This window comes from Trachemys scripta, chromosome 8 (genome assembly GCF_013100865.1).
Source record: "Trachemys scripta elegans isolate TJP31775 chromosome 8, CAS_Tse_1.0, whole genome shotgun sequence".
NCBI lineage: Eukaryota > Metazoa > Chordata > Testudines > Emydidae > Trachemys > Trachemys scripta.
In genome coordinates, this window is record NC_048305.1 from 36,642,569 (window position 1) to 36,654,458 (window position 11,890).

General features: G+C 48.4%; 1 protein-coding gene across 1 annotated transcript; it reads right to left on the reverse strand.

Annotated features, from left to right (window-relative positions):
* Window positions 1-1,525: 1,525 nt before the first annotated feature.
* LOC117881790 (toll-like receptor 2) lies at window positions 1,526-5,530 on the reverse strand. Its single transcript, XM_034779488.1, has 2 exons — window positions 5,333-5,530; window positions 1,526-3,772 (listed from the first exon to the last, which is right to left on the reverse strand). Exon 2 carries the CDS (start codon window positions 3,760-3,762, stop codon window positions 2,413-2,415), a length of 1,350 nt encoding a protein of 449 aa, XP_034635379.1. The 5' UTR covers window positions 3,763-3,772; window positions 5,333-5,530; the 3' UTR covers window positions 1,526-2,412.
* Between the last annotated feature and the right edge of the window lie 6,360 nt (window positions 5,531-11,890).

Consider the following 11,890-nt stretch of genomic DNA (forward strand, 5'->3'; position numbering starts at 1 on the left):
GGATTCCAGTTCAGGTGACATGATCACATGTCACTGTAAGATTTCATTACCCACTTGCCAGCACACATGTGTACAGGAAGACTTACAGGTAAAACAGAGCCATCTGCAGTCAATTGTCCTGGTTAATGGGAGTCATCAAGATTCCAATCCACCATTAATGGGCCACACTTTGCATAATTACAATAGGCTCTCAGAGTTATATTTCATATTTTTGTTTCAGATACAAGAGTGGTACATTTATACAAATAGGATGATCACACTCAGTAGATTATAAGCTTTGTAATCAGGGCTGGCTCTAGGTTTTTTGCTGCCCCAAGCAAAAAAAAATTTGGCTGCCACCCCACCCCACCCCACCCCTGGGCTCTCACCCCCACCCCACCCGCACCCCCCTGCCACCCTAGCCCTGGGCTCCCCCCCACCAGTGCTGACTCCGCCCACTCCCCCCTCGCCTCCAGCCGGTTCAGCACTGGCAGGGTCGGGATAAGCAGTGGGGCTCCCAGGCTGCGCCTCAGCCCAGGGTCCCTCCAGCCAGGGCTCCCGCCTCCAGGACCGGCCGGGACCCGGGAGGGCAGAGCTGGGAAACCACCCTGGCAGGGGGCTGAGGAGCCAGGGCAGGGTAGCCCCAGAGAGAGCGGAGCCCCGGAGAGTGGGACGCGAGCCCGCACAGCAGTGCACCGGCCTCTTTGGCCCCGCTGCTGCTTCTGGCCGCCCTGCCGCAGTCCCTGGGCGGCTCGGGCCACTTCGCCCAGCCCCAGCTGCGGTGCTGGGGGAGTGGCCACCCTGCGGCATCTGCAGGCAGCTCCGTGTGCCCCGAGGGGTGGCATGTGACGAAGTGGGAATGTTCTTGATGTGTTATTTGAATGCTAAGTGGGGAGTGTTGACCTGGGAAGGTTGCAGGGGAGTTTTGCTTGGGCTGCCTGCATTGGGGAAGGGAGCATACCTGAGCATGTAACCTGAGAACCCAGGAGGGGGGTTGGAGGCCAGGTGACACCTCTGCCTGGGAAACTGGACAAAGGACACAAAGGCTGGGGGAGGAGCCAGGAAAAGGCCAGAAAGGAGGGGGCCGAAGGGTGTGTTGAGATGGACCTAACTAAAGGGGGAGGGAGCTGTTGTCGGTACCGGCAAGACCTGTTTTGGACTGTGTTTCTGTTGTCTAAATAAACCCTCTGTTCAACTGGTTAGCTGAGTGTCATGGTGAATCTCAGGAAGCCGGGGGTGCAGGGCCTGTTCTCCCCCACACTCAGTGACACGGCCCCCAGCCTAAGTGTCCCCAGCTAGGAGCCTGCCCGGCCCAGCCACAAGGTGCGGGCACTGCTCCCCCGCGGCGCAAACCGCAGCAGCCCCAGGGCGACGCGCTGCTGCTGCCAGGGCCAGCTTTAGGCTTTTGCCGCCCGAAGCAAAAAAAGGAAAAAAAAAAAAAGACGGCCAGAATGCCGCCCTTGAAAATGTGCCGCCCCAAGCACGTGCTTGGTTTGCTGGTGCCTAGAGCCGGCCCTGTTTGTAATGATACCTTACAAGAGACCTTTTGCATGAAGCACATTCCAGTTACATTAGCATATTTTCATAAAATCATATAGAGTGCAACGTCACAACCCCCACAGTGGATGCAGTGATACTGGTATAAAGGTACTTATGCTGGTCCAGTTTGGGTTGGGGAATAAGCTACATCAGTATAAGCACATTTATACCCACTACAACTGTGTCCACACTAGAAGCAGTACCAGTATGACTATATTGGTAAAAAAACAAACAAACAAACCCCCCCCCCTCCAAGTAATCTAGTAACTTCTATCTGGACACAGTCTATGTGTAGAGCTGGCCCAAGTGAATAGGGCAGAAGGGAGTACATTCTCCTCCTGAGAACACTGGAGGCAGCTGGGAGACAGAGGAATTCAACTAACTTGTGGACGTTACAAGCTAGAGAGTCTGCTTGAATAAAGAATTCGGTCTCCTCTTTCTGGCTTGTTCACTCTGCTCCAGGATATGCGAGACAGCATGAATGGGGAGCCCCATAACATCAGTGGGGAACAGTTACTTTTCTGATCACACCTGTGCTTTAAAGCGATGCCAAAAACCTGTTTGGTACCTCAGATGTCTGCAACCATCCAGCATACGATCCCCACAGAGCAGGGGGAGGGCAGGGGCAGGGGCAGTGCTCAGGGGTTCCCTCCTGAAGGAACGGCCTGCACTTGATGTCTCTGTCAATTTATTCCTGGGGAGCTGGCTAGATGTCTGCTCTTCCTAGCCCATTAGGCTGGGTGGCAGCCCCAGGATAGGCTGCCCCCTCAGGCAGCGGTGCTTTAGTGCAACTTGGTCATCAAGATCATATGCATTTGCAGGCAGTGATGTTCTACAGCCCCTGTCCTGCCTTGTGAAGGACAGAGCCTTTGTGGTCAAAGCCTAGCTGCTGGCTTAGCCAGACCGTGTTTTATGTCTGGCAAAGCAAATGATCCCAGCCAAACAGCTCAGTACAAGAAGTACAGTGACAGGAATTATCACAATGGCTTTGTTGCACTGCAGCACTGAAGCAGGCACATTCTTCACCAGGGTGCCCTGGTAATGAGATGGGGATTCACATGTGTAGTCCTGAGGCCAGTCGGGCATCAAAGACTCCATGCTCGCCAAGGCCTGGATCTCACTGGCACCCGCACATGAACAGTTGTAGAGATTCCGACCTGCCCTTAGGCTCTGCAGGTGTCTCAGAGACTGCAGCTCATCCCTTGGGAGGTATGAGATCAGGTTTCCATCTAGACTGAGGACTTCTAAAGCAGGATAGTTTTTGGCTGAGGGGACAGCATGCAGCCTGTTATTGGACAGGTGGAGTTTCTTCAGGAAGGGGAGTGCAAGGTCTAGAGCATGAAGCTTATTGGAACTCACATCTAATACTTCAACATTGGGGGGCAGAGGCAGGGCGATGTGATCTAAGCCTGTGGTGGACAAGTTGAGGATGCGGAGGGATGGCTGCCACTGACATGAGGAGGAGGGGATAGCCAGGAGGTCATTCTGACTCAGGTCTAAGTGGACGAGCTTCTCCAGCTGGTGCAGCATTTCACACATGGTGTAGAAGGAGCTCAGATTGTTGCGATGGAGTTTTAATACTTGGAGTTGTGGGAAAGCCCCCTGGCAAAACGAAGGCCTCATGCTCTGGTCCTGGAGGTGGTTTTCTGACACATCCAGATAGCGTAAGGTTCTGAAAACCTTGCCAATGCTGCATGGAATGTAGGTGACCTGAGACTGTGTCACAGTCAGATTCTGCAAGGTCTCCAGCCACCTACTCAGGTGGGCAAAGTCTTTGTCTCTCTCAGCCAGGGAGGCAGAGGTCACATTATGAAAGCGTAATGAGGAGACAGGTAGATTCAACCTGTCCATCTGGAACCAGCTGGCATTTCCAAGGAAAGTGCAGCTTTCAAACTCGATATCTGTAATATGCATGTTGTAAGTGAACTTCATGACGGCTGCCAAGAGAACTTCCGGCACTAGGAGATCTCCAAAGACAATCTTGGTCACCTGCAGCGTCTGCAGAATGTCGAGCACCTGTTGATTTACTGTTCTTGATGCAAAACCTACATATTTCTCCAAGTTTCCTCCTCGAAGCTCAAAGACAAAGGCAGGTAAGCACTGAAAGAGGTTTCCCCCATTTTCCAGATCCAAAAGAGAGCAGGTGCAGTGACTTTGGGACTTATTGAAGGAGCAGTCACCTACTACCTCAGAGAGTTTCAATCCTATGAGCAGGATTACCACAAACAGCTGAGTGATGTGCATGATGAATAGCCTAGAAAACAGAAGAGCAAGAGTAAAGCCCAGGCCTTTGCTGTTACAGAGCTGGGGCTGCAAGCAGCAACATTCAGTGAAGCCAATGGGAGGCAAGGGGTGGTCCCCAGAGCCTTTGCTCCATGCAATACAAGCACCAGAACAAGGCTAGGATTATTCACAGCACATTGTTCCTGAGTCCAGTACGGGATACCAATAGAAGGGCACGTGGGCATTCCCCCTGCACAGCAACCTCTGGGGAGAATGAGGGTGGAAGAGAGCTAGATGAGAGCGAGTCCAGACTTCGGTGAGAGCTACTGCCTTGGACTCAGGGATTGAGCTGCTGCTTGCTGGCACTGCTGGAAAGCCTCAGTGCTGGGTATGTTTTAGCCAGTTCCTTCTACCAGTAATGGAGTGCTTGTTTAGTGAGTGCTGTTAGCTCAGGCTCATCTCCAAGGCACTGGGAGGAAGGTGGGTGGCCTCTATTACTAGTCACACAACCTGTCAGTGATGTGACACCACGTGAAACCCTGGTCCCATTCAAATCCAGGGCAAAACATCCATTGGCTACAATGGAGCTTCCAGCATCAGTCTCATCTGGAAGCCAACAGAGCTAAATTGAGGATCTGGCCCCCAAAGTTTTAGGAGATGTCACAGCCAAGTCCAGAGATGGGTCTGAACCACAAAGTTCAGGCCTGAACTCAGCTTCAGATTTGCCCAAAGGCCAGAGGAGATACTCAGCTCCATGGTGTCTCTAGTTACATTGTATCTTCACAAGGATTCTTACCAAGATCTGGTTTAAGGGCCAGCAGTGATTCCTCATTCTCCTCGCCCCAGTGAACGTGTAGCAGCCAGTGGAGGAGAGTCGGTATTTCACCCCAGACAAAGCCTGTTTCTCTTCACAGGCAGAGCTGTTCCTCACCCTGCCAGCAGCCCCATTTGGATGGGAATCTGCCCATCTCCCACCCCTCAACAGTCCCCTCCAGCAAAGAGAGCTGCTTCGTCCCACCCAGTCATGAAGGACTTCTCAACACTCGAGTGCCAATTTGAATCCTGTGCACCGGAGGAGGCTGCGACATCCTAGGCTGGGGAAACTCCTCCTATAAGTGCCCTGGCAAACCCATGGGCACAGCAGGAGGAGATGTTAGAAATGGCAAATCACACAAGAGAAAGTATGGTCTAGTGGTCAGAGCCCAGGACTGGGGATCAGTGACTCCCTTCTTTTATTCAAAGCTCTGACAGTGGCTCACTGTGCACCCATGGGAAGGTTAGTTCACCTCTCAATACCTCAGTTTCCCTATCTCAAACTGGAGTTCTAACAATTACCAACCTCACGGGGAATGGTAAGGGATCATTCGGTAATATCCATACAACACTGGGAATGTGTAAACTGTAGGGTCTGGTTATTCTATGTGACTGAGTGACCCTGATCAGGACTGTCTATGGGCAGTCTGAAAAGTGCCAGCAGTTAAAGAGTTAAAAGCTGGTAAAAAATGCTTTGTTTGTTTTGCAGAGGTGTATTTCTCAGGTGTCCCTGCATGACTGGGGGAGTGATCACATTTCATCAGCATTACAGACTCACCTGCAATATTTTCCTGCCAAGGAAGCAGCTCGATTCCTTTAGCTTTTGGGGCGTCCTTGATTAAGATGTCAGTGGTTTTCTCTTGTCAGCAGCTTTACTCTCCTGCATGGGATCCTCCTTCACTCAAAACTCTTCACTCACTGTACTCACTGTCAGACAGAGTTTCCCAGTTGCTACTTCCTTTTGCACAAATCTATTCTGTTTGTTTCCCGAAACAGAAATGCTGTTGGGAAATACTAATGGGTGTAAGGCATTTCATAATCCTACCCAAATCCTCCACACCCAGAATGCTGTCTTGACCAGAAAGGGGGAGAACTGGGTTTCCTGTGCTCCGCTGCCCAGAAAGCTAAGGAAATCTTGCTTTGATTTCCTTATAGCATGCTTCTGCTCTGAAAAGTACCTCTGTCCAAACGGCATTGCAGGGTTCTAGGTTTGTCTGACTCCAGATCCAGTCTGCTCCAGTTGCATGTAAATAGGTAGGTTTTCTAAGTGCTAGCCCTGCAAACTCTACCAAGGGGAACAGGGAGACAAGTGGGGCTCATATATGCATCGACAACTAACCATGAGCCATCCGCGGTGAATTATAGGGGCCACCAAAACTGCAGCTTGACCTAAATTACCTCGACTGGGTAAGGGTTTCCTGGTGATGATGTACTCAAGAGCATAGGCGCCGACTCCATGGGTGCACCAGGGCTGGAGCACCCACGGGGAAAAATTAGTGGATGCTCCGCACCCACCGGCAGCCAAGCTCCCCCCCCCCCCCCCCCTTCCCCCCCCCCCCCCCCGAGTGCGCTGAGTCCCTGCTCCTCCCCTTCCCTCCGAGCGCTTCCAGCCCCCCCGCCACCTAAGCAATTAATCGCCATTAATCGCACTGTTAGCAGAGTTTAAACTAGGGCTATCAAGCGATTAAAATTTTTTATCGCGATTAATTGCACAATTAAAAAAATTAATCATCATTAATCGCACTCTTAAACAATAATAGAATACCATTCATTTAAATATTTGTGGATGTTTTCTACATTTTCAAATATATTGATTTCAATTACAAAACAGAATACGAAGTGTACAGTGCTCACTTTATATTTATTTTTGATTACAAGTATTTGCACTGTAAAAAAAACAAAGGAAATAGTATTTTCCAATTCACCTAATACAAGTACTGTAATGCAATCTCTTTATCATGAAAGTTGAACTTACAATGTAGAATTATGTAAAAAAAAACCTGCATTCAAAAATAAAACCATGTAAAATTTTAGAGCCTGCAAGTCCACTCAGTCCTACTTCTTGTTCAGCCAATCACTCAGACAAACAAGTTTGTTTACATTTGCAGGAGATAATGTTGCCCGCTTCTTGTTTACAATGTCACCTGAAACTGAGAACAGGTGTTCTCATGGCACTGTTGTAGCCAGCGTCAAAAGATATTTACATGCCAGATGCGCTAAAGATTCAGATGTCCCTTGATGCTTCAACCACCATTCCAGAGGACATTCATCCATGCTGATGATAGGTTCTGCTCGATAACAATCCAAACTAGTGTGGAATGATGCATTTTTATTTTCATTATCTGAGTCAGATGCCACCAGCAGAAGGTTGATTTTCTTTTTTGGTGGTTTGGGTTCTATAGCTTCCACATCGGAGTGTTGCTCTTTTAAGACTTTTGAAAGCATGCTCCACACGTCATCCCTCTCAGATTTTGGAAGGCACTTCAGATTCTTAAACCTTGGGTCCAGTGCTGTATCTATCCTTAGAAATCTCACATTGATACCTTCTTGGACTCAGCAGCAGTACAGCATATTCAGCAGGGGTAGCCTCTCTCTGCCATAAGTGGAGGTACAAATCCCAGACTGATGTAATTGAATGACTCTCATAAGTGTATACTACAATCATGATGGGAACATTTACTGGCAAATGCTAGAAATAACATGAAATAGCCATAGCACCATAAACGTAGAGCAAACAGCTAGAGCCCTTCCCTCATGATCACCAGCGGTGTTGGTGAATTTACTTGAGAAAAGAGTTTCAAGGCATGAATCAAATCCCTCAGTAATACAGCCCCATAGTCACTATCTGGACTAGAAACTCTTGGAAGGAGTGGCACAAATAACACCTGGCTAACAGGCAGTGCCACATACTGTGCAGTTCACCAAAGGAGCCCAGGGAAAAAAGCAGAAAGAGGAGTGCAGCACAATTCCCTAATGTGTTCTCTGGTGAAGCCTCCTGATCTACATTCCCAGGGCTCCCCTGACCAACACAGTCAGGACCCACCATGTCCAGGGGTCCTGTCCCCTGACAACCCCTTCTGTGTTTCAAGGGAAACAAGGACAATTATATCGAAATACAGAGCAAAGGATAGTTTAAAGGGCCTCTCCATCTGTTGTCTCTTGATTCCCCTTAATACCTATAAAGCAACTACATTCATAACTTTTTGCTTAAACAACCCTTTCAGCTGACAGGGGGCTGCAGACGGGAGTTTGACAGAGGGAGGCTTACGATGGTTAGGAAGACCCGCAACACCTGTGCCAGCACTGCTACTGTCTCCTCCGCCTGTGCCTGTAGCCAGACAGAGGGCCTAAGCATGGATGCCTCTACCCAGATCCTGGTGTGGTTTTGCAAAGACTGTAACTTGCAATTTCCACTTACTGATATCCAGGCTGGGGGGACCATCCAATGTGAGAGGTGCCTGCTGGTGGAATCTCTCAGGCAGCAGGTGGGAGAGCTACAGGAGGAGGTGGCTAGGTTGAGGAGCATCCGTATCCATGAGCAATTCCTCGACAGTGTCCATGTGGAGACAACTGAGGTAGCTGTCCCAGTACACAGGACTGCTGATACACCACTGGTGGAGGAGGAGATGGCTCAGGGTGGACACTGGCAGCTGGTTACTTCCGGCAGCAGGCAGTGCTCCACCCTTGCTCCGAACCCTCCTGCCGTGGTTATAGGTAACTGTTATGCTCTTCTTGACACAGGAAAGAAGGAATCACTCCCTACAGTAAAGGAGGAGAAGCCTCGTACCCCTAAGGCTGGAAAGTCTGCTGCCACCACTGCGAATAGGAAACGTAGGGTAGTGGTGGTCGGAGACTCTCTGCTGAGGGGGACGGAGGCGCCCATCTGTCGCCCTGACATTTCATCTCGGGAGGTATGCTGCCTGCCGGGGGCCCGTATCCGAGACGTTACGGAGGCATTGTCGAGGATTATCCGGCCCTCTGACTACTACCCCATGCTACTCATCCATGTGGGCACAAATGATACTGCGCGGTGTGACACTGAGCGGATCAAGAGTGACTACAGGGCTCTGGGAGTACGGGTGAAGGAGTTTGGAGCGCAGGTGGTATTCTCTTCAATTCTTCCTGTCAAAGGTAGGGGCCCGGGCAGAGACAGATGCATCATGGAGGTGAATGCCTGGCTGCGAAGATGGTGTCGCCAGGAGGGCTTTGGCTTCCTAGACCATGGGATGCTATTCGAGGAAGGACTGCTAGGCAGAGATGGCGTTCACCTTTCGAGGAGAGGAAAGACCCTATTCGGACACAGACTGGCTAACCTAGTGAGGAGGGCTTTAAACTAGGTTCGACGGGGACAGGTGAGCAAAGCCCACAGGTAAGTGGGGAACATGGAGACCGGGGAGATGGGTCGGAAACGAGAGGGAGTGTGGGCTATATTGGCAGAGAGAAAGGAGAGTCAGGACTAAACTGGGAGGAAAGATCAAACCAGTATCTTAGATGCCTATATACAAATGCGAGAAGTATGGGGAATAAACAGGAAGAACTGGAAGTGCTAATAAATAAATACAACTATGACATTGTTGGCATCACTGAAACTTGGTGGGATAATACACATGATTGGAATGTTGGTGTGGATGGGTACAGCTTGCTCAGGAAGGATAGACAGGGGAAAAAGGGAGGAGGTGTTGCCTTATATATTAAAAATGTACACACTTGGACTGAGGTAGAGATGGACATAGGAGACGGAAGTGTTGAGAGTCTCTGGGTTAGGCTTAAAGGGGCAAAAAACAAGGGAGATGTCATGCTAGGAGTCTACTACAGGCCACCTAACCAGGTGGAAGAGGTGGATGAGGCTTTTTTCAAGCAACTAACAAAATCATCCAAAGCCCAAGATTTGGTGGTAATGGGGGACTTCAACTATCCGGATATATGTTGGGAAAATAACACAGCGGGGCACAGACTATCCAACAAATTCTTGGACTGCATTGGAGACCACTTTTTATTTCAGAAGGTTGAAAAAGCTACTAGGGGGGAAGCTGTTCTAGACTTGATTTTAACAAATAGGGAGGAACTCGTTGAGAATGTGAAAGTAGAAGGCAGCCTGGGTGAAAGTGATCATGAAATCATAGAGTTTGCAATTCTAAGGAAGGGTAGAAGGGAGAACAGCAAAATAGAGACAATGGATTTCAGGAAGGCAGATTTTGGGAAGCTCAGAGAGCTGATAGGTAAGGTCCCATGGGAATCAAGACTGAGGGGAAAAACAACTGAGGAGAGTTGGCAGTTTTTCAAAGGGACACTATTAAGGGCCCAAAAGCAAGCAATTCCGCTGGTTAGGAAAGATAGAAAATGTGGCAAAAGACCACCTTGGCTTAACCACGAGATCTTGCACGATCTAAAAAATAAAAAGGAGTCATATAAAAAATGGAAACTAGGACAGATTACAAAGGATGAATATAGGCAAACAACACAGGAATGCAGGGGCAAGATTAGAAAGGCAAAAGCACAAAATGAGCTCAAACTAGCTACGGGAATAAAAGGAAACAAGAAGACTTTTTATCAATACATTAGAAGCAAGAGGAAGACCAAAGACAGGGTAGGCCCACTGCTTAGTGAAGAGGGAGAAACAGTAACAGGAAACTTGGAAATGGCAGAGATGCTTAATGACTTCTTTGTTTCGGTCTTCACCGAGAAGTCTGAAGGAATGCCTAACATAGTGAATGCTAATGGGAAGGGGGTAGGTTTAGCGGATAAAATAAAAAAAGAACAAGTTAAAAATCACTTAGAAAAGTTAGATGCCTGCAAGTCACCCGGGCCTGATGAAATGCATCCTAGAATACTCAAGGAGCTAATAGAGGAGGTATCTGAGCCTCTAGTTATTATCTTTGGAAAGTCATGGGAGACGGGAGAGATTCCAGAAGACTGGAAAAGGGCAAATATAGTGCCCATCTATAAAAAGGGAAATAAAAACGACCCAGGTAACTACAGACCAGTTAGTTTAACTTCTGTGCCAGGGAAGATAATGGAGCAAGTAATTAAGGAAATCATCTGCAAACACTTGGAAGGTGGTAAGGTGATAGGGAACAGCCAGCATGGATTTGTGAAGAACAAATCATGTCAAACCAATCTGATAGCTTTCTTTGATAGGATAACGAGCCTTGTGGATAAGGGTGAAGCGGTGGATGTGGTATACCTAGACTTTAGTAAGGCATTTGATACGGTCTCGCATGATATTCTTATCGATAAACTAGGCAAATACAAATTAGATGGGGCTACTATAAGGTGGGTGCATAACTGGCTGGATAACCGTACTCAGAGAGTTGTTATTAATGGTTCCCAATCCTGCTGGAAAGGCGTAACGAGTGGGGTTCCGCAGGGGTCTGTTTTGGGACCGGCTCTGTTCAATATCTTCATCAACGACTTAGATATTGGCATAGAAAGTACGCTTATTAAGTTTGCGGATGATACCAAACTGGGAGGGATTGCAACTACTTTGGAGGACAGGGTCATAATTCAAAATGATCTGGACAAATTGGAGAAATGGGCTGAGGTAAACAGGATGAAGTTTAACAAAGACAAATGCAAAGTGCTCCACTTAGGAAGGAAAAATCAATTTCACACATACAGAATGGGAAGAGACTGTCTAGGAAGGAGTACGGCAGAAAGGGATCTAGGGGTTATAGTGGACCACAAGCTAAATATGAGTCAACAGTGTGATGCTGTTGCAAAAAAAGCAAACATGATTCTGGGATGCATTAACAGGTGTGTTGTGAGCAAGACACGAGAAGTCATTCTTCCGCTCTACTCTGCTCTGGTTAGGCCTCAGCTGGAGTATTGTGTCCAGTTCTGGGCGCCGCATTTTAAAAAAGATGTGGAGAAATTGGAAAGGGTCCAGAGAAGAGCAACAAGAATGATTAAAGGTCTTGAGAACATGACCTATGAAGGAAGGCTGAAAGAACTGGGTTTGTTTAGTTTGGAAAAGAGAAGACTGAGAGGGGACATGATAGCAGTTTTCAGGTATCTAAAAGGGTGTCATAAGGAGGAGGGAGAGAACTTGTTCACCTTAGCCTCTAAGGATAGAACCAGAAACAATGGGTTTAAACTGCAGCAAGGGAGGTCTAGGTTGGACATTAGGAAAAAGTTCCTAACTGTCAGGGTGGTTAAACACTGGAACAAATTGCCTAGGGAGGTTGTGGAATCTCCGTCTCTGGAGATATTTAAGAGTAGGTTAGATAAATGTCTATCAGGGATGGTCTAGACAGTATTTGGTCCTGCCATGCGGGCAGGGGACTGGACTCGATGACCTCTCGAGGTCCCTTCCAGCCCTATAATCTATGAATCTATG

Bases quoted from the DNA above. Each gene is read 5' to 3' on its own strand.
- LOC117881790 (XM_034779488.1), bottom strand. From the start codon at position 3,762: ATGCACATCACTCAGCTGTTTGTGGTAATCCTGCTCATAGGATTGAAA.